Source organism: Populus euphratica, unplaced genomic scaffold (assembly GCF_000495115.2).
Source record: "Populus euphratica unplaced genomic scaffold, PopEup_1.0 scaffold145.1, whole genome shotgun sequence".
Classification (NCBI taxonomy): Eukaryota; Viridiplantae; Streptophyta; class Magnoliopsida; order Malpighiales; family Salicaceae; genus Populus; species Populus euphratica.
The window spans coordinates 165,137-188,138 of record NW_011500001.1 but is presented as its reverse complement, the minus strand read 5'-3'; the positions used below and the strand labels follow the sequence as shown (position 1 = coordinate 188,138).

The 23,002-nt window shown below is 33.7% G+C and overlaps 2 protein-coding genes across 7 annotated transcripts; one reads left to right on the top strand and one right to left on the bottom strand.

The window, feature by feature from the left end:
* The first annotated feature begins 10,820 nt into the window (after positions 1 to 10,820).
* Positions 10,821 to 14,676, top strand: LOC105140865 (NAD(P)-binding Rossmann-fold superfamily protein). Of its 2 annotated transcripts, XM_011047895.1 has the most exons (9): positions 10,988 to 11,074; positions 11,471 to 11,550; positions 12,155 to 12,386; positions 12,497 to 12,576; positions 13,282 to 13,435; positions 13,745 to 13,823; positions 13,911 to 14,001; positions 14,089 to 14,135; positions 14,244 to 14,676. In XM_011047895.1, exons 3-9 carry the CDS (start codon positions 12,208 to 12,210, stop codon positions 14,424 to 14,426), a joined length of 813 nt encoding a protein of 270 aa, XP_011046197.1. In that variant the 5' UTR covers positions 10,988 to 11,074; positions 11,471 to 11,550; positions 12,155 to 12,207; the 3' UTR covers positions 14,427 to 14,676. The 2 variants fall into 2 exon arrangements, with proteins under 2 accessions (XP_011046196.1, XP_011046197.1); XM_011047894.1 differs by lacking the exon at positions 11,471 to 11,550 and having other exon boundaries at positions 10,821 to 11,074.
* Positions 14,113 to 19,158, bottom strand: LOC105140866 (probable kinetochore protein SPC25). Of its 5 annotated transcripts, none has more exons than XM_011047900.1 (9): positions 18,857 to 19,158; positions 18,640 to 18,705; positions 17,466 to 17,612; positions 16,760 to 16,873; positions 16,583 to 16,672; positions 16,305 to 16,427; positions 15,830 to 16,035; positions 15,325 to 15,370; positions 14,113 to 14,163 (listed from the first exon to the last, which is right to left on the bottom strand). In XM_011047900.1, the coding sequence occupies exons 1-8, from the start codon at positions 19,023 to 19,025 to the stop codon at positions 15,359 to 15,361; spliced, it is 927 nt and encodes a 308-aa protein (XP_011046202.1). In that variant the 5' UTR covers positions 19,026 to 19,158; the 3' UTR covers positions 14,113 to 14,163; positions 15,325 to 15,358. The 5 variants fall into 5 exon arrangements, with proteins under 5 accessions (XP_011046202.1, XP_011046203.1, XP_011046200.1 ...); XM_011047901.1 differs by lacking the exon at positions 14,113 to 14,163 and adding an exon at positions 14,629 to 14,828; XM_011047898.1 differs by lacking the exon at positions 14,113 to 14,163 and adding an exon at positions 14,893 to 15,246.
* Between the last annotated feature and the right edge of the window lie 3,844 nt (positions 19,159 to 23,002).

Sequence of the window (23,002 nt, the reverse complement as noted above, 5' to 3'; positions counted from 1 at the left end):
AGTCAATACTAGTAGTTCACTAAATTATTTGGCCACTAATTAATACGCGGTCACAAGTTTAATTGTTTCACTTCATAGTTTCTTAGTGGAGACCACATTTGTGACATGCGCTTTGCCGCGGTTGGGTAGAATTTAACCACATAAAAAAAGAATGCTATGCAAATGAAATCATGAGAAGAAGTTATTATTATTGGTTTAAGTGATAATTTAAATAATATGATTAAAAAAATATTATAATAAATAAATTGGTAAAAAAATAAAAATAAAAAAAAAAGGTGAAAAGAACTCAAACTGAGTTTAATCAGATTATCAAGCAACTCAATGTTAAAAAATAAAACTAAAAAAATTAAAAAAACAACAAAAAATACCTTAGTTAAATGATGTTGCTATCCATTGTTAAAACCCGAAAAAAAAAATATATATATATATACAAGAGAATACACGTTAAGAAAGCTTAAAAAGAATCACTCAAGTTTGCTGGTGAAAGTCAAAATGTCAGGTAAAAGTTGGTAAATCAAAATGTCCACAATCAACAAAATTAGCAACCTAATTTGATTGACAAAGGATCTCATTAGTGAAAATGCTTTATTTGGGTGTTTAAGGACTCAATTTAATTTTTGAAAGGTTTAATTAAATTCATTAAGGACTTAATCACAAGGAAAATCAACTTTTGGAGTCAATTTGGATGTTAACTAAAACAAATTGAAGTTTGGGTACTAAAATTAAACTTTGAAAAGTTTAATTAGTTAAATGAGAGGTTTAATTGCATAAAATTTAAAGTCTGAAAAGCAATTAGGGACTTAATTAAACAATTCATGACCAAGAAATAACTTGCAAAAGGTTATACGACTTCAGGGATTGAAATTGGTGAAACCAAGGGTCAAATCAAAGAAAATTAAAAGTTTAATGGTCATCTAGGAATCTAATTGAACATATCAGAGACCAAGGACTAACTTGTAAAAGATGCTCAAATTTAAGGCAAACAATTAAATCTAATAGGGATGCAATTGCATGAAATTAGGAATTTAGGGGAAATTTCAAGTAAAATTAAACGGAATTGGAAAAATAGGGATTAAATTAAAGATTGTCAAATCCCAAATCAAAAAACCAGTTATAAGGATCCATGATAATTTGGCTAATATTTGAAATAACCAATTTTTTTAATTCATAAGAATTAATGGTCAATATTCTAGTATAGAATGTTGGATTTATAAGTAAGGCTAGTATTTAAATATCAGGAATTGTCCAAAAAATCTCAGAGTTATTCTAAATATTTAATAAGTTTAATTAGAAGTATTTTTTTTACTACAATATCAATTACGGAAAACCCTTTTCATAAGAATGAGCCTATAATAAATTCTTAACACCAGATTTATTCACATAAATAAATTTGAGTTTTAAGTCAATAAATAAATTATTGATTAGAAACCCATCAAAGCCTTTAAACCACATTGAAAACCATATAATGCAACTTATATCAAGTAAGATGCGTTAGATGTGCTAATATCTTTTTTAGCCACAATTAGTTTTTTTACCCTTAGAATATCCGATAAAACTAGTATACCTATGTTTTTTAGTGATCGAAAACAAACAATTAGGGTTAATTCGTAAACTTTATAGCCATGAACATGAGATTAAGATAATTTCATAAAAAGAAATACAGGAAAAAAAGTTCAAAGACCATTTTTTAATAAATAAAATAAGAATATAACTTCACATAAAAAAAAATTATAAGAAAACATATGAATCTTAATATCTAGCAAATAAAATGTTAAAGATGAAAATTAAAAAAATAAAAAAAAGATCAAAAAAATCGATTCGATCCCACTCAGGTCAAGATACAAAATATCTTACTTGGTCATGATACCAAGGTGACTACATTCAAAATCAAATTGAATAAAATCATAAAGATTAATTATCAAACAACTTAATATTAAAAGATAAAAAAATTAATTTAAAAAAGGAATGAAAAACATATGAGTCAATATGGGTTAATTTGTAAACCCCACAAAAATAGTATAACATTGAGATAACCTAATAGAGAGGAAAGAAAAAAAAACAAAGGCTAATTTCAAATAAATCAAATATTGAAAGATAAAATTGAATTAAATTGATTTAAAAAAGGACCTGAAAAAAATCAATCAACAATAACCTTTGAAATCTGTGACTCTAGTTATGAACTTCGAACTAATCCTATAGCAATGAAAAAAATAATCAAAGTTAATTTGGGTTAACTCATAAACTCTATAATTATGAACATGAGATTAGGATATCGCAGTAGAAAAAATAGAAAAAGAAAAAGATAAGATAAAAAGAATAATTTTATATAAATGGAATGTTGAATGATGGAATTAAAATAGATAAGAAGAATAATTTTATATAAATGGAATGTTGAACGATGAAATTAAAATAAATTAATTTAAATGTATATATATATATATATGCAGCTAATTTGATTTTGTCCCTTGTCCTTTTAGCTGACTTCTTGTTTCTCTACGCAGCCTTTTCTGATTTGCTTCCATTTCCTGGAGCTCATACGGGCCAGCTATGGGGGGGATAAAAGAAGCAAAGGATTGCTTATACTTTCCAGCATATGGGCCACCTGGACATTCCAAGGTTTCTGGTACAATATCCACCATATCAGCATGGGCCTCTTCATTCTCTAATAGTGGTTCCCAAACATCCAGCTTATCCATGGACTGTCCTGAAATAAAATACGCTTCCAAATCTTCTGATTTATCCAGCCCAGCTTTCTTTTTCATTTAGCAGATTTTGATTGCCCTTTTAAAAGTATTTTTAAAAGGAATTAAAAAAATTATTTTAAATTTATATTTTTTTAATATTTTTAAATTATTTTAATATGTTAGTATCAAAAATAATTTAAAAAAATTATTCCAAGCAAAAATAATTATTACCACACCTTTAACATCCTAGAAAAATATATATACTCAACGAGTATATTACCCACTTGACAGTCCTTATGATCAAACTCAGGGCTTATCTGTATCGGAGGTACTGAAGAAAGTTTAAGGGATTAGAGAGAAGGGGTAAGATCAGGCTTAGTTTCCTTGAGGAGCACATTGGCACAATAGTTACCTATAAAGAGTTTAACAGATTCATATGTTTGCTCTAAATTTGTAGTTCCAATAAGAACTTGAATCCCAGCATGGTAACCCAAACCAGATCTCTGTGAAGCGAAACCAAGAATCCTGTCTTGATGAGCTAAGATAGATTTAATACATTCTCATTGTTCCAGGCTATATTAGTAGGACTCCAAGAATGATAACCCATGCAAACCTATCGTCTGCTTTATCCTCTCTAAACTAGGGTTTCATGTCACTGAAAATAGATTTCCATGGGGTGATTCATGTTTCTATCCCTTTCTGCATGATGTCGTGGCTGTTGAAAGTGATGATTGCTTTCGTGGCGCCCAAGAAACGAAAACCAACCACGCCTTTCATTGATGTTAAGATAAATTGCCCAGTGTTTGCGTAGTCTACCCCTTCATTAGTTGTTCCAATAAGACTACGAACCGGCCATTTTCTGTCGTATGATGGTGGCACATAAGTCACTGATATAATTTTGTGAGAGTCGTCAGAAGGCTTTGCGTTTGACACCACAGCCGCAAAGGAACGCTCGTCTCTATAAGCCGGATTTGGGGGCTTAGAAACAACAGTTTTAGCAGCTGAGTGCATGGCTGTTGTTTCTGCTGGGAGTATTTTGGTGGGTTCACCATCAGTTTGACGCCATATATTTTTTAACTTCTTTCTTGCAACGTTGATGGAATCTTCTATGCCATCTTTTCCATCTTATCTTCATTGTTTGGAAGATCAATAATCTTCTTAAGAGGAAATCGATTTCGAGTCAATGACTTAATTCAATTCGTACAATGCATCATATTTGACTGTTTTGGGGCTATTAGCATAGAAAAATTAAAATTTTAACTTCATAACATATTAAATATATTAGTGAAATAGCATAGTTTTGCTTGTCACATATCTAAAATGCAATATATAAAAAATTATAATTAGAAAATACAACAATAAATAAATATTGCATTTACAATACCTCCCCTTTTTTTATGTTTTTGGTTTGTATACCTTACTTATTTCATGAGATTTTTTTTTAATTTTAATTTAATATTTTAAACACTCTACTATTACTATGTTTTAATTTTAGATTTTAACAATGTAACGAATATTATGATTTTTTTTTATTTTAATTACTAATTAGAAGTTTTGAACTATCATTTTATCCCATTAGTTTTGAATAATATAATATTTTAAAAGATTATAAAATACTATATATTTTTAAATAATTTATTTTTTTGATACATCCGTTTTAAGATTTAGTGTAGATGGGGTGTCCTTATCGTTATGTGTGGTGTTGTACCATATAATAAAAAGGTCCACATTAATTGTCAAAAGATAGCATGCCTTATCTCTTTAAAATTAAAATAATTCTATCACTATAACGGCAACAATCAATTAGAGCAAAACAAAACAGAAAACATGGGAGAAAGAAAAGAAAGAGAGGCAGTTGAATGGTCTGTTTTCATTCTTTTTTTTTCCACTGCGTTAACTATTAGATTAGGCTAAGATTTTGATAGTAGCTTCTAAACACGTTACTCTTTATTCTGAATAATTGGATCGAAGATTAGTGATGTATAAACTAGTTGTTTTGTCAAAAAATCAGGGTTGTTAGTATTATGAGTTTTTCTCAAATATTTCTTTCTTAATCTTATTGTATTCCAAGAATAAATATTCTTGATGATATGCATGTTGTAACCCTTAATTAAATTTGAGAAAAAATAATTATAAATTCATTATTTATTGATAATGAAAAATTCTTAATGGACTACAGTTCTTCCATAATTTTTCTCATATCAAGTTTTTATATAAAAATCTTAGTGTTGATTTATGTAATTATTTTTATTATTTGATCTTAATTCTGATAGCACAAAGAGAAAAAATAATTAGGACTTGTGAATTGTGATTTGGAAAAAATTAATTTCTAGCATTCTTGGTTTTCCCAACACTTACAATATCACTCTTATATTGTCACTTATGTATTCAGGATTCGAGTTGTAACAACCTATATTAACAATTTGACACATAAGAAATGTCCAACATAATTGCTCATGAAATTTTCGTCGTAATTTTCAATTTCAAAAAAAAAATGCAATGAGCTGCTTCCGTTGATCATATATGATTATGCAAAACATCGTAGTAATTTTCAATTTCAAAAAAAAAAATGCAATGAGCTGAATGAAACAAATAAAATGATTCCAGACTATTCAGCAAAATGACATAAACAAAGTGTCCTGCAATTTCAATGGGGGAATACAACTCGGCTGGTCTTAACAGTACCTTTTCATATCTTGCAAGGGCAGAGATCGCATTTCGTTCTCTTTCCTTGCACTTCGGCTCCTATAAACAAAGTGTCCTGCAACTTTGCTGCTATCTTGTCCGCGAGATCTTTCAATGAAAGCATGCCTGAAAAACCAATGGGCTGTGAATACAAAAACATAGAATCTTGTGGATAAAGGGAGTAAAGGGCAAACAGGCATTTCGACACGCACACAAAGCCAATAATTGGATTTACAACAAAAAATAAGCACGCATGCCACTTTTTTATATTCTCTTACACGCAATTCAGATCTTATCCAACCAAAAAAAAATACATTTCAAATTTGTTTTATGGCATCGGTGCATTGGAAAGTCTCAATCAGCTACTTTGAAAGGAAGAGACAGGCTTCTAATTGACAACAACAATTTGATCCACTTTCTTTTGGAAAGGTTTTGAAGTTTGAACCAGGTAAACTAACAAACCAGAGCTTTGATTATTATGGATTATGGTACACAAAATGCAAAATTCAAATGTGCAGGTATGTAACAGTAATTTTCCCAAAAAAAACACTATGTCTTAGAGTGATTGGGATGGTGAATATCATAAATTTAACTCTTTTTTAAATAAAAAAGAAATCGTAAAGTAATTAATGTGTCCTCGTACACATGCATAAAACGGTTATGTTGAAAGAAGCCATAGGAAGGTTTGGACAACGCTTTTCTTTGCTGTCCTGTGGTTAGTATGGCTTATGAGTAATGACAAGGTATTCAATAACAGGGTCCCTGACTATAATACTATTTTCTTGTTGATATTGACAAGGGTATGTTCATGGTTGAGAGCGATCTACTCAGATTTATGGCTATCATATTAAGGTCTTGTGCATTGGACGAATGGGAAAAGCAATCGAGCTCCATTGTTATATATGGAACCCCCCGGATGATCAAACACTAAAATGGAATGTTGATGGTTCTTCTGAGGGAAAACCAGGGCCTGCAGGTATTGGTGGTGTGTTAAGGGATCATCTAGGGATTGTTAAGTGGCATCTTCTCTTGTTCAGTGGGTAACAAGGACTCGAATGAAGCTGAGATATTATGGGGCTCAATTTCTCGGTAGAATCAGACTCTGCTTCTGCGGTGAGTTGGTTGAACAATCCCCGCTCCAGACCTTGGAAGTTTCATGAGTTTGTAGCTCTGGTTTCCAGGTCTTCTTCAGGTCTGGGCAATGTCTCCTTCTGCCACACCCTCCGGGAAGCCAACTCCATGGCTGAATACCTTGCAAAACTTGGGGTCTACAGATTGGTGGACCTTAAGGCGTGGACTTGAGCTTCTGGAAGCTTGGATAATATGTGGTTCCAGCATGGGTTTGCTGTTGTGTCTTCCATGGGGGATTTGGGTAGTTGATGATCCTTCCTGCAGGCTTGCTGGGAAGGTCCTCATCCTTCAAGTTGTGCACTGTGACTTCTGGTGCTTTCTTTCTGCAGTTGTTGGGGTGTGCATGCTTCTGATGCCTTTTGGGATTCTTGGGTTTTTCTTTTATGGGAGATACTCTGAGTTTTATTTGCTGTCCTGAAGCTTGGTCTTCTCTTCTCTTTAGTTTTCAGTTTCTGTTCTTTTGTCTAGTGAAGCTGGGTTAGTTTTTCTGCTCATTAATATTGTTGCAGGTTGTATAGCTTCTATGGCTGTTGCTGCTCTGGCCATGTAAGATACACTTTGGACTCTCAGCCTCCTATGGCTACTATGTATTGCTTATCAAAACAAAACATAATCAAAACGGATTTTAACAATGGATCATGCTAATATTCCTCAATATCATTGGCATTGCTTGACATTGTTGTTTTTTCAATTAATCGATTATCAACTCCTGATTTAACAATGGATCATTCTGATAATCCAGTGTTTCTTTTGTCACAAACACGATAATTTAGTGTTTCTTCAAATAATTTCTTTGTAAATGAAAGTTGTGAAGCCCCGAAATCGAAATGTCTAAAAAGCACGCATGCTGTTTGATTGATGACAAGGAAGGACCATTCTAGACTTGGAGCATATAGAAGGCCGAGACGTTCTTTTAAAAGGAAGAGACTTCTGATCAACCAAAGATAATTTTGTCATCTGATCATGTCTCAAGATCGATTAAGATCCAAATGTGAAGCTTTGGAGCGAATAATTCATCATTTCAGCTTTGACAACTATGATTTAAAGCTCTATATTCAACCACGAAGACTATGCTCAGCCCATATTGTCATCCACTCACCTAGAATGGCAAGCACATTATACTGTCTGAATAAATTTTTTTGCTTATATTCCTTTTCCGTCACATGGATTTCTCTTAACTATTTCAAATATTTAATCATCACTTAATTAAGAAGGATTTTTTTAGAGATTAATATACATAGACACATACACACACATATGCGTGCGTATTCTCAGTCAAATCTCGATTTCCAATTCAATATTAGTTTTTTTTCCAACTTTTATATAAAATTTGGCAAGCCCCTCGTGTCTTTTAGGTTAGATATAGTTACCAAGATGAAGACAAACAACCTTTTCTGCAAATCTTCTCATACACGGAACTAAAGCAAGCAAAAACATGACGATCTATTGTTATTTAGTACTTAGCATCGATCATCATGTCAATAATATATGGCTAGCTAATCCAGTAATCTATGTTTTAGGTGTAACAAAAGGCAAACACTAGATGTGGCCATGTCCCACTCGCTCCCGTGATTGGCTCCAACTTAAGGCTTATGACGCCCCTCCTTGTGGCCATATGTCATCCCATGATTGGCTCCATCTTAAGGCTTATGGCGCGCCTCCATGGGGCCATATGTCATCCCATGATTGGCTTAAGGCACATACGTGTGGCTAGCACTCATAGGAAATGATACATAATTTTCTTTCAAGTAAACTTGATCTACGATATGGATGACAAAAGGTGGGTTGGCAAGTGATGTGAGAGATTCTTAGGGTTTGTCGGCAATGGTTTGTGCTTAATTTGCATTGTTGAGATGCATCAATTCAGGTAGGAAACTTTTGTACATGGAGGCATCGATTGGTCCCTTATTAAATCTTTAATTTGGGGGAGATTTTCTTGCAATATTGTTAATTTTAGCCCTAGATAACTTGTGGTATATAGCAGATACAACGTTCATTCTTCTCTTAATTTAATATTAGTGCTTAGCAAAGAATTTAAAACTGAAAAGGTGTTCTTGGAATCATATATATCGATAGAAAAGAAATGGGAGATCTTTGGTTAGGTGGCTAATGGACTTGCTTGGGTTCTCAAATGGCGATTCGGTGGAGTTGTTGAAGATTTGATAGCGTTCATCAAGACTAAAACTATCTTTTAACTGAGAAAAGTCGATACGATAAGAAAGCGGTGGGTTGAGAATTTGGTCAGGTTGTTTGATTCAATTTTTCAATGAGAATGTTTTCTCGGATATTTTCACTTTTTATTTAATTTATTTTTTCTCAGTTGACTTCTCCTTCCTTCAATAAGTGTTATTAAATATTCGGATCTTACGCCAAGACACTTTATTTGGAAGTATACGGAAATGGGGTTTTTTTTTTTGCAATAAATGAGAGTTTCGAATTTAAATTTCTTTTAGGAGAGGATATAAGCCTCCTCTGCGTGCCTCTAAACAATGATATCCATCACCAAACTCCCCTTTTGTCTCGTGAATTTGATGTAGGATTAATCTTGAAGTTACTAGAAAAGGAATTCAAGTCTTATTCATTCATGAGACACTGGATCACTCTTAATAGGAGCAAAACTTCAAGAAAAGAAAGGGGGGGGGGGGGGGGGGGGGGAGGTTGTTTAAATGCATAATCTTTGCCCTAGATTTTTGGCACAAGAAGCTACCCTCTTTAGCTTTTGAATAATGGGAAATTCCCTTTTGTTTCCAACAAGCATTTATGGCTAGTAAAAGGGCCTTCCAATCAAACCTTTATTACTTTACGCTTTTTGTGAGCATGCCATGAATGAGAGAATGAACCCAAAGGGAGGCAAGATCACATGTGAAACTACAACAGAAGTGCTTCACTATGCTGTTGCAATTTGATGAGAAGTGTAAGCAGCTTGGGGAACCACTGGGTCCCCAGTGCATAGCAAGTTCACAACTCCATTGTTGAGGAGTCAACCTCAATGCTCTCTTTTAGGCCATCAATCCTCCAACAACGGCTATCATTTTCTCAAAGTGACGGATTGAAAAAATTGGCCGTGGAGACCAAAAGGAAAAGTGAATGACACGGCCTTGCACAGGAAAAAGCAGTTTTGTCTGAAATCCTTGGCCCTTTTCTCACGAGATAAAACCCAATGTATTTCTCAATATTGCATGCAATTATCACTCGGTTTTCATTTTCCAGATGCACACGTGTGAATACTACATGGACATCGATTTTGTTGGGTAAGTAATTATACAAGTTTGAATTGATTTGAAAGTAAAATGATGGTATGCGCTGTAGCACACCCTATCTCTCCATGGAATATTTGCCTTTTGATCTCTCATTGAATGAATTTTATACAAGTAGCAGTCACTGCTGCTAGAACGATCGTTGGCCAGTCCCAGCAGCGTCTCTCTCACTAGGTAGCGGGTCGATTATGTGCTTTCAGAAAGCAAGTAGCTTAAGCGAAGGAAGAGAAATCTGAATTCCATGGAAGCACAACAAATTCTGAATCCTACGTTCCAGGTTTTTTTAGACCTTCATGACTAATTAATCATTGGCAACATGTAACGAGTGAGGGGGGAAAAAATCATTTGCAAGAAACCTAGATTAAACGCAACTTTTTTAATCCAATATGTACTTGGAACTGTGCCTTCATAAATCTTTCACAATGTTTACCATCATTAATTTTTTTGACTGTCAATTTTCCTTGCATCAAGCAACATGTCTTGTCCCTTGATATAGGAATTAAGGTACGCTAATGTCTGATCAAGACATGATTAATTCCTTAACAAAAAAGTCATGTATGATAGACTAATCGTGAGCTGTGTCAGATCCAACCAACAAAATTAAAGCAAGCGAAACGCACAGTACTCCAAAACTATTCACAAGGAAGTCAAATTTCACCAGTTTGAGTGAATTTTCATGCTCTGATGTAACAAATGTCCTCATAAATTGACATTAGAAATCCTGTTGGGGAATAATAGATAGCGCAAGCACCCAGCGGCAAGGAAAGACAGTAGTGGAAATGGAAATAACAATATCAAGACACATGATAATGGTACATTTCGACAAGCACAATGCTTCTCCATTAATTATGAGGAAGAAGGAAGGGACAAAATAATGGTACTGCAACCACAAAGCTTAAAACATCTCCTACCCCATTGACCATCCTTTGTAGCCTGTCTCAACCAATTATTTCAATGATGTGGTGCAGTAGAGTTCAGCCATTGTGACACATGTCAGGTGTTGTTTGGACATGACCACCAGCTTGAAATAATCCTTTGATCACCAGAAAATCCCTTCTTCTTGCATATCTTTAGCAAGAGTCGTCTTTCTATATATATATATATAAAGAGAGAGAGAGAGAGAGAGTTGTGTGGTCTCTAGGCTAAACTGTTTCTCTTGCTCTCGAAGATTCAAAGGCACCAGCCCCATGAAGGAAACATGGAGATATCTAGCAGGCATTGCAGGCCCAAGTGGTTATGGCTCAAATTCAACTGCTGAGCAAGTTATTCAAGATTCTGCTTGCTTTGTCCCTCCCCATTTAACTGCCATCATCACTGGTTAGTTTCTGGGTTTTATCTTTAAGCACCAAGATATATACACAAGTTAATTTATTTTGATATTGGGAATTATATTTCATCTTTTCACCACCTTTTTCCTGAATAAGCATGGATGAAAAAGGTTTGTTCCCTTTTCTTTTTCATTTTCTTGGAGGAGTTTTAGCCTTTGAGATTGTGAGATTTCCTCCTTCTTCATCTTCCTTCGCTACCCTTTCCCTTCTTCCCCAAGACATTATCAACTTCTTTGCTTCCTTTTTCTCCTTTTTCTCCTCATTGTCAATTCTTTTCTCTATCAGCTACCATTTCGTTTTCTTTTCCTTCAACATATTGATCTCTTCCATATTTTCCTATAGTTTCTGGCAGTGGTTTTCATATCCCTTTTTGTGTGTGCTGCAGAAAATGAGTGGTCGATCTGAAGTTAAGAGCATATAGTTTTTGTATTATCCTCCCAACAATATTCAGTATATTCTACAAAGGTTATTTAACTAGTGGCCCTTTCTGGCTATTGCGAGATAGGGTTTTGTCTCTTTTGAGTGATTTTTATCTATATATTCTCTGACTGTTTCATACTTGATCACTTCTTTCTCAGCCATGAATCATGCCCTTGTTTTATATACTTTCATCGTTTTTCACCTGCTTTTTTTATTAAACTTATTTTCCTTCGATCTTATTCAAAAAGCATATCCATAAATCCCCATGCATTTATTATTTATTCTCAACTTGCAAATATATATATATATACACACACACACACACACATATACTATACATATATATATATATATGTTCTCAACGAAACAATTAATGATGTTACGTTTCCTCTGAAAAACAAAAGATATACAGAATGTAACTCTCATATATAAAAAAATAAGAGTAGCTTTTGAATTTTTAATCTTAATATAGTGCTATTTTAAAATTTATTTGTGTAATAAAATAATGTATGACAAGATTCACAACATTCTTCTATATATTATCCCCGCTCTAATTAATTATCTGTAATGTTTTGACTTTACCAAGTATTTTTTTAATTTATACCACTCGTTTGCTGAGTATTTTGATTTTTGTTTCTTTTCTTTAAAGGGGCTACATCAGGTATTGGAGTGGAAACAGCAAGAGCACTAGCTAAAAAGGGTATGAGAATAGTGATTCCAGCAAGGGACTTGAAAAAGGCAGCTGGAGTAAAGGAAGTGATACAAAAAGAGAGTCCAAATTCAGAGATAATAATATTTGAGACTGATATGAGCTCGTTTGTTTCTGTGAAGAGATTTTGTTCTGGTTTTCTTGCTCTTGGACTACCCCTTAACATCCTCATGTGAGTGTGTGAATATATATATATATTAATTCTTTCTCTTGTATTTTTGAGACCAGCAATATTTTCATGAACACGTATAGTTGCTAAGAGTATGATCACTTTAATTGCAGAAATAATGCTGGCATATACTCTCAGAAATTGGAGTTCTCTGAAGACAAAATCGAAATGACAATTGCTACAAATTACTTGGGTAAACACTGAATCTCTTGCTGGTTCTTCTTCTTCTTTCCGTAATTATGATATTGCAGGTATCTTTCTTTTTAAAAAAAATAAAAAACATATCCGAACTTATCTGACAATCTCAAGTGTTGTGGGGAAAATCATGAGAATCAAAAATAAAAATGGGGAAAATCATGATTACTTTGAAATAATGAAAAAGCAGAAAAGACACGGCTAACTATTATTCTCAACTTTATGGTTATGATAATACCTCCTTGTTAGACCACTAAATAATAAAATAATTGTAATTAATAACAAAAAAAAAAAAGTAAAAGTGGTTTGTCAACCTTGATTGCAGGTCTAATTAGTGTTATCAAGATGTTTAGAGGCATGGTGGGATTAGTCATTACATGAAGATGTAGACAATGGGCCTTCCCCTCTATAGGCCCTAACAGTGTTCGAGTGTGGTAGTATTTTTTTTATTTGGGACCCCATTTCTACACTCATAGCTAGTTGTTAGATTCAAGAATCAAGATTGTTAATTAGAAGGGATTTCATTTTGATTAGCATAAGAACGGATTTGAGAATATCATTAATAGAAAACAAAATAGAGATTATGAAGCTTTAAGATGATGATTTGGGGCCCTAAAACATCAAAAAGATGTAGCAAGGTGGTGGGAAAATCAAGTTTTTACTACCATCGAGACCCACCGACCGATCTTGAGACCTTTTGCAGGGCATTATTTGATGACAGAGCTGCTGCTAGAGAAAATGATAGAAACAGCAGAGCAGACAGGCATCCAAGGAAGAATAATAAATCTCTCGTCTGTAATTCACAGCTGGGTGAAGAGAGACACTTTTTGCCTCCAGAAAATGCTAAGCCCGAAGAAGTAAGATCCCTCTTCTTTCCTTAATTTCAGTAACGTTACAATAAAAAGGAATCGTGCGGCATCATTTGAGTGCCAGGAGCCCATATCTAGTAAAGAGCTTGGGCTAAAATTACATCCTCTCAAATGATACGTGATTAGACTAAAAGAGATCCTAATGATAGCATAACAACCACCAAGAATCTAATCAGCATCGATTAAACAGTCATTAGCAAGTTGTAGGAAAATCCCAAATGGAGTAATCATGATCATGAAAGGAATTATTGCTATGTAAGAAAAAATCAAGCTTGAGATTTGGTTCTCATTTTGCAGCTATGATGGGACACGTGCATATTCTCAATCCAAATTGGCTAATATATTGCATGTCAAGGAAATAGCCAGACAGCTCAGGGTAAACTGCCGCCCATGATCAGCCCCTTTACTTCTCTCTTCCCTCTTAGACACCAAAGCTCAAGGTAAATTTTGATTTTTTTGGCAGGCAAGGAATGCAAGAGTAACTATCAACGCGGTACATCCAGGCATTGTGAAGACTGGAATATTGAGAGCTAGTTATAAGGGCTTTCTCACTGGTAGCTTCATTTATCTTCCTCCCAGAATATTTTCATGGAAGAAAAGGAAAAACAATCTAATATAAGTACTAAAAATCTTATCTGCAGATTCCCTTTACTTCATTGCGTCCAAGTTACTAAAATCAACATCTCAGGTTTGTCAACGCTCCCTTGTCATTTCCCCTGTCAAAAAGATTCATGTACATACAGATAGACAGAGAGACTTCAAGTTAGGTGAGCGAGTGTGCTTCTATGATATGCAGGGTGCATCAACCACATGTTATGTTGCTTTGAGTCAGCAAATAGAAGGTGTGAGTGGCAAATACTTCGCAGACTGTAATGAAAGTAAATGTTCAACTCTGGCAAATGATGAATCTGAAGCACAGAAACTGTGGATGCAAACCCATGCACTGATGCAGAGATATCTGTATCTACCGGCAGCATAGCATGCTCTTCCTTGTGATGAGAGTACATATTTAGGATCCATGCATATCTACAAGTTATAAATTCTATCCGATGTACATATACTTAAGAAAGGGATTTTATAAGAGTAGGAGCTAATAAAAAAAAAGAGCAAAGGATAATTCAAAGTTGACAAGTTTAAATAACGAGATAGGGATGGCACATCATTGTATAATAGAGTGGATATGAGATTTAGTTCAATTTATGACATTAATAAAAGGGACTATTTCCTTCGTATAAGTTTACAAGTGAGCTATTTTGTTCTTGTTACATTAAGCAAAAAAACAAAATCTCAATGGAGGGACAATAGATGGCTTGAACGGGCAAGCCAGATGGTGAGAAAAGCCTCTAACCAGCTGGATTGCCCTCCTCTTGTATATGAGACTCTGTGTTTAGGGAAGGGGAAGGAGAGCAAGGGAACAGCCATAAGATCATAGCTATGAAAACCAGTTCAGGAAAACCATAAAATGTGAAAACTTACGAAAACTGAGTTGTCCCGATTATCCGTTTCAAAGAACATCAGCGCATCACATTGAATTAAATGATATCTAAAACTAAACAGTGTGCTTCTAATATGTCCAAATCCATAGATTAGACATCAACAAAAGGGACAATCATGTTTGGCCCTTTACATCGGTCATCGAGTAAGATCACAAGTACAACATGATACACTAAAGCAGCTAAATTGGGCTCCTTGTTGAGGTCATCGTGTCAGATGAGTAGTAATCGTTCTGTTGGAGAGTCTTCATTCCCTTTCAGTTAATTTTCCACTAATATGATAAATTGGCCTGATTCACATGTCGACTATCAAGCAAGAAAGCAACCTAGTCACAAATAATGACCAGCTTCACACAAGCAAGTTAAAAGGGCACGCAATCATACCAAACTAAAGGTGACAAAAACTGCCTCCACTTCTTCATTTCTTACCCTGACATAAATTTCAGATCAAGAAAATCCACATCAGTGCAAGTTGTATAGCACAAATATCAAAGAACTAAAAGGGGAATTGTAATAAGTACATAATGAGCAAGAATGCTTTTATTTGAGAATGAAAAGGAGAGAGAAAGGCTTCACAAGAGCATGATAAGAATGTTGGAGAACAACCATAACACAGTTGCCACACAGAACCTATAGGCCTTGCTTGGTAATCTCAGAATGCAGAAAGTTCAAGGAATGATTGTGACAAACTCAACATGCTAGGAGGAATACTGGCTACATCATGTTGTCTACACATTTCAAACTCAATTTATAGCCTTTTTTTTTTTTCAATTGTCATCCACCACTAATTGCCTAGAGTTAAATTGCAAGAAAAAAACAAGCATTATCCAGTTGGTATTTGGAGGTGGTAAAAAACATTGAACTTCCTATGCAATCAAAATCAAGTTACCTTAAAGCGTGGGGACCGCCGAACAGATACAGGAGACAAGATTGCCTGTCTCCCTCCTCTTCCATGCCTACTTCTCTTGGAATTTCTTTTGAGTTCATCTGAAGTTTGGCTTGTCGTTGATGGAGATTCACTAACATCACTAAAAACTGGAGCAGACACAGATATTGTTGTCTCTTGATGAAGAGTTGTGGACTGAGGCAAGAATCCTAATGCATTAAGGTTGAACATACAATAGTTTAGTTTAGGAGTACTGAAATTGCTCATAAACAGCTGAACTGAAAGCCTATTCATCAAACTTCTCCACATTTTAGTGGTTGTCCCAGAAGAGCAACTAGCATGTCATATTCAAGTCATGTCTGGAACCAACATTTATGTTTGCCGAAATAATGAACCATTCCATGGAAAATAATGCACAAAAGAGAAAGCGAGTGCCCATTATCCAGAAAGTATCCCAAGCACACAAGTAAAACTCTACCAAGTGGTGCAGCTTCTTGAAACTTCTCTCTCAATTTTCTGACAAATTTGAACAAGCCATTGGTTTTATTCAACTCATGGATCAACTGTTTGGTGTCATTCAATTGTGGATCACAAGCCAACACTGCAAATTAGGCAGAAAATACTTTAAATATAATAAGAATATATTCAAACAACAGATGATGAAAAGTTTAGCCCATATCAGAAATGGAATGGACAAAGACTCACTTGAGTTCAGGTTTGAAATTAATTTATAATCCAAATGCATTCATTACTTACATGTGTACATATCATTTTCATAGCGAATGGTGAAAGAGCACTCCTTGTATGGATTTTTCAAATTGATGTTGTTGAATGTGAATTTTACCCCTAAACATATCGAGAATTTGTAAGTACGGAATTTACATAAAGGAATAAAAGAGAATGATTATTCAAAAATACAATTGCATAGATTACCCCTGCCACCTTCAATTCTGAAGCCAAGAACCATATTGTACCATAACATTGCCTCTTGAATTTCCCTTTGATTGTCAATGTCTTGGTGTTCTGTTTCTTTGGATGTTGCCAAAGCTGAAAACAATGCCAAAGAGAAAAGGGCAGAGGGCAGAGAGCAGAGACCGATAAGCAAACTAAAATATGGTTCTGAAGGCAACTGACAAAGAAACAAACATAAGAAATATCACAGCATACTAGAATTGAGGATGTACAAACTCAAAATTCATTAACAATATGAATTCAGACTTGGTGATTCCTCTTCCCATCAGAGATGAGACATGGTTATGTAGTCAGTCCAGGCATTGCATTCAAACTAACCACCAATAGTTGAATTGTACAGTTCAGATCCCATCCTAATGGATGTTTGCATAAGTTCCCATAGTGCCCTAACATGTCAGGAAAATGTGAAAACACATCCTACAAATCTGAACCTTTCCAACCTTTGTTTCCAACTCAATCAGAACCAAGATCTAACCCTAGTCAATTTCACAGGCATAACCCAAACTGACAGAAATCTCATCGTAATAAAGTTAGTTAATGAAACAATATTTGAAGGAAAATGCACTGTTCAATTTTTCACAAGAATAAGTATGGCAATGGAGTAAAGGATATGAACAATTAAGAATCGAACAATTAACAATTAGCTAATAACAGGAAAAAATATTACCTAGAGATTGCTGGGACATGATTGCTGCATGTTCATCCCTCCTGGCCCTTTGAACTTGAACACTCTTTTGAAGTTTTTGTATTCTAGCTCTTGTAGCAGATATTGAGTCCCTTGTTACCAGCTGCTTGGCCTCTTTCTGGGTCTTAACTATATGAGAGCACAAATTAAAAAATAATAAACAAATAAATCTGAAAGCTAATGGAAATCAGTTCTAAAGCATTTTATCACACGAAACATAAATAACAATTGAAGCAGAGAGTGGATTTGCTTAGAGAAGAAAAAGACACACATTGTCCCTTATCAATCTTTACTCACTTCCAGCATTCTTATTAAGACACCAAAATGTCTCAATTCAAATACAAGTCTCTGCTGCACGTTCTTCAGCTAATTTTGTATCAGACCAATTTTGGAAGCTATAACATTTCTTTACTTTCCCAAATAGCATATCTTTGTCTCTCCTAAACATTCTGTGCCACTAGCTGATCATTTATTTAGTTAAGGGTTTCCAAAATAGCGTGGCAATCCATCAACTCAAGCATACAAATGGTAAATAAAACAAAACATCATAATTGAAGATTGGTGAAAGTTAAACTCCACCTTCACATTTGGAATCGGGAGTGAGTTATTCTTTGAAATTTTAAGCGTGTAGGAGCAAATAAAAATTAATAGAAAGAAAATGCAAATCCTGTCTAAGATTTACTCAAAAACATTAATTCTCAACAAGCAAATCAATATGTTATGTCTTCCATTACAGATTAATGCTAAAACCAATAAAATAAACTAGAAAAACACACTAGCTGTAATTACAAGCAAACAATACAGCCCTCCCAAAACCTAAAGTTTCAAACAAAAATGGTAATGACGATCGCTCGTTGTAAGGCAATCAATATTAGATTGTTTAGTTACGAACTTAACATCATAGTAGCATTTACCAGTGTTCAGTCAGTGAATCACTTGCAATATGCACATTCGCCATCAATTAATTAATTACTACTCGCATTTTAAATGCCCGAAACACCCGAATTCAGATTTCACATCCAAATTATGAAGCAGCCACTTCAAAAGATCTAATAAATTAAAGGATTTTACAACACAAAAAAAAATGCTAGCATAAATTTACTGAGGATTTTCACCTCCAAATACAGGTAAGAAGAAAACAGAGAGAGAGAGAAACCTGCCAGAACTTTAACAAATTCACCATCAGCTTCTTTCAAGCTAGATTTCAAACTCCCTAATTTCCCTGCAAACAAAACAAAAATCACAATTTACAAAGCACTAACCGTTCTAATTCATCCACAAATAGAATAGTTAACTTCCCAAACTAACTACACTACAAACCCTAGCTTCTATTTAAGCAAGTTGTAGCAAGGTGAAAATGCAAGCCTTCTGACCTTGATTCTGCACAGTTTCTTCTGCTCTGGCCTTGATTGAATCCATAGAGTTGGAAAACGACGCTGTGAAGGAGTCCATTTTCTGCAGTTGGACTTGGGCATCTCTGTCGCAAATCAACCGCAGGGACTCCATTTTTGCTCGTACAGTTTCCGTCGCTTTAAATTCCATTTTCTTTGCGCTATGCGAGAGGGGGAGGGGGGGAGAGAGAGTGTGTGTTTTAATTTGAATTTCGCTTTTATCGAACACTTTTGAATCAAATGAAATAGGCGGCCCAATTTGCGAATCACACTGTCGTTTTCCTCCTTTTTTTTATTTTATCTTTTCTCGTTTACTTCTTTGCCCTTTCAGCAGACCGGGAACGCGTGTTTTTGTGCCATGGGCTACGGACTTTTCTGGGAACCGATACTGGACTACCTGAGGCTATTCTACTGGTTCAATCCTCATTGCCTGCCTTTATCAGCATGCCTTCGAGCATATTTTTCATACCCGGTCTGATTGAAAGTCTGATTTTCTTTATATGGGTTATTTTTTAAATTAAAATGATATTATTTTAGTAAAATAATAAAAATTAATAAATTATAATTAAGTTTTTAACTAGATCCTATTGGATCAATCTAGTTATACTAAATTTTTTTTATTTTTTCTTTAATCAGATCCAGTTTCAGCTCTAAATCCACTAGATTCCAAATTAATCAGCCGAGAAAAGCTGGGTTTAAAATCTATGCCTTCAAGGTTTGTAAGCTATTTTGTTTTGGGCAAATTAGGAGCTGGGCTTACAATCTACGAGGTGGTTATTGGGCCCTGAGTGTATGTCCACTGGGCTAGTTCCATAGCAATTGAATGATGGTTTTTTCTTTTCTTTTTGAAAATGAAAAAATGCAAAAAAAAACAACTTGCAGGGGAAAAAAATGACTTATAAAATCACTTGAAAATACTACAGTTGAACCCATCCACTAATAGATATGAAAAGGCTATAAAGATGATATTGCGAGACATTTTTCTCGAAAATTGAAGGATTTTAAACTCCGCTTCAATTTCTAATTAAAATTATTAAACCATGTCAGGATAAATTTAAAAATATAAATTATAGGTTAAGTAAGATAATTTAAGTTAATTCATATAAATCAAAATATTATTTTAATTATTTTTTAAATTAAAACATAAAAAATCATATTTAATTTTAACTGTTCAATTAGGTCTCGGTTTATCCCGTCAAGTCATCAACATCAATTCTAAATTATTATTTCTTATAAAAGAATTAGATCAAGAGCCAAATTTATCAAATCTCGAGTTAACTTATTCAACTGAATTTAATAATTAAACATTTAATTGTCCGGCATGTTTGCTAGTAGAAAATATTAGAAATAATTAGACATGCACCTTCTAATAATTCAAGCATTATATTTTTTTAAGGTCTGCGTGAAAAGACGTTGCATGAATCACAAAAACCATTGCTATAAGCTGTCTTTCGTGGCATAAAAATTAATTAATCTCTCTCTTTAGAGCCGAAAGAAGAAAAGCCATTGAGGCCATTATCCTTAAAAGAAGGGAAGAGCATTCCAACATAGAAACAAGTGGTACTATAAAATGGTAGTCTGATGGCGATCCAATATGAAACCAAAATAAAGTATGATTTCCTGTTTTCCATCATCAAGCAAAGAATAATAATTGAAGAAAGTTCATTTATTTTCATTAAATTTATGTGCTGTGTATCCAGTCTTGTGGCTATGGCCCCTGCTGTGGAAGAAAGGGGGCCATGCTTAAAAAATGTTTCTTGGTCTAAATGATCTCACAGTTGACTAGCCATTGATGATTCACAGAACCTTCTCTTCATGGGGATGGTTTCGTATATCCATGCAATTATTGCTCAAAAGCAAGCCATCAACTACACTTCTGCTTTGTACATTTACGTGGTGTTTGGCATTCACTGTATTTTGAAAAAAAAAAATTATTCTTTTCGGTTTTAAATTAATAATGCTTTGTATTTTCCAATTATGATCTGTATATGAATTAAGTATTAATGCTTTAAATTTTAATTAATATCTTGATTAAATTAATAAATAAATAAATCAAGCTGATGATGATGCAGAAATGGACGAAAAACGTAGAAAACCAAGATGGGATAAGATTAAATAGCAACAATGGCTAATGATTTGGATATAATATTAAACAGCATGAATGAACGATCATCGATCCTGCATGTTGCCTTTGATTTGCCTTTAGAATTTATTGCATCTAAGACTAGCGCATATTGTACTTTTCATACTTAGAAAAAGCTTATCCTTGAAATAATTTATCGGTTTAATTAATCACGGGGTCTCCATTTAGAGCTTACAAAGGAGCTCAAATGTGGTGATCATTGGTACGTGTGGATCCATGTTGTTCATGATTTTCTCACTGTTTTTAATGAATTAATAATATATATTTACTTTTTTTTTCCCCTATTCATGTTCACTTTCATGTTTTAAAATTAACATGTACATGAATTTCTTTGCATAGATAATGCTCTCTTTTGAGAGATTGTAGACCGGAATCAAAGCACATAGTCTTGAATTTGACTGCTACCCGTCCCACTGGCAAGCAATATCGATAAATTAAACCAACAACAAAAGGGAATGATCATATTGTAAGAAAGAAAGGAAAAAAATCGATATTTAAAAAAGGAAAAATAAAAGAAACATTGATTAGAATCACAACCTGTTATCCTTCTTCTTCTTCTTTTCTTTTCTTTTTTATAGCTCTGGGCATTCAATCAGCAGTGGAGCAAGCTACAAATTAATTTAAAAAAATTACCAAGAAGAAGAAGTTTTAATTATTTCTAGAAATGTGGTTGTAATTATTTTTTAAAATATTTTTATATTAAAATAATATTTTTTATTTTTAAAATTAGTGTATCAAAATGATATAAAATATATAAAGAAATTAATTTATAATTAAAAAAATTATTTTTTAAAAAAACATAATTTACAAGGTTTTTGTCCTTTACAAGGACAAGGGAAGAGTTGCGCAAGATCAATGCCCCCTTCAACATACGAAGGAGGTTTTGATCTGTTTGGTAATGGGTCTTCATTGTTTTTTTAAAAAAAATTAGTGGTAATTTTCAAGTCATTTTGAATGGTTTTAATATGGAGATACGTTAAGATCATTAAAGCTAGTCATAAATTTGATGTTTTTTTACACTAAAAAGAAAAAAAAAAGGAAGAAAAAAGAACGGTAAGGCCAAACAAACCCTAAACATACTTAATAATCTCTCCTTTATTCGGATGATATGAAATTCCGTCCACCATCAAGCACAAAGGATCTTAAACTTTCTTTCGCTGATTAAACAAAAACCTTTCCATCCGGATGCATGTATGTATGTATGTATGTATGTATGTATGTATGTATGTATGTATGTATGTATGTATGTATGTATGTATGTATGTATGTATGTATGTATGTAGGAATTTGGTGGTGCTGGTGCTGGTTTTCTCGATGAAATCTGGTTGAAATTTGGAAAGGTTAGAAATATATGTTAAGACAAGGTGCGTATTAAGGAAGAAATCTTAAGACAAAGTAGCTAGACATGGCATGGCATGTAACTCGAGAGTTAAAATGTCATAATCATCATCCTTACTTAACCCTCAATTTTGTCCCCCGTAGAAACCTTTATAATGTTGTGACTACAGAGAAGACAATTTAAAAAACTAATGAATACCGAACTGATCCGACCTTGTCTAGGAATTTTTTGGATTCAGTAGATAATAAGTAGGGTATGTATATTATTAAATTCAACCTAAAATTCTATTCGAACGTAATTGAAATATATATTTATATTAAATAAATATATTTATAGAATATTTAGATTATTTTAATACAATATGATATATGCCTACCTTAATATTAACATAAAACACACACACATATATATTAACTGTTTTGTTTTTTATTAAATAAGAAATATCCATTGAATACCTAAAAATGGATAATTTGTAAATATTAATAAATAATAGATAAAATATAGATATAAGAAAATCCGAACTAAAGTTATCCAAATTGTGATAAACAATAATGGCATTTTAGAACTCAGTTGTTTTGTCTATCGAAACCCTCTCAAAGCTCTGTTAAGGTGGCCGTCCGCCATAACTAAATATAATAACAACCTC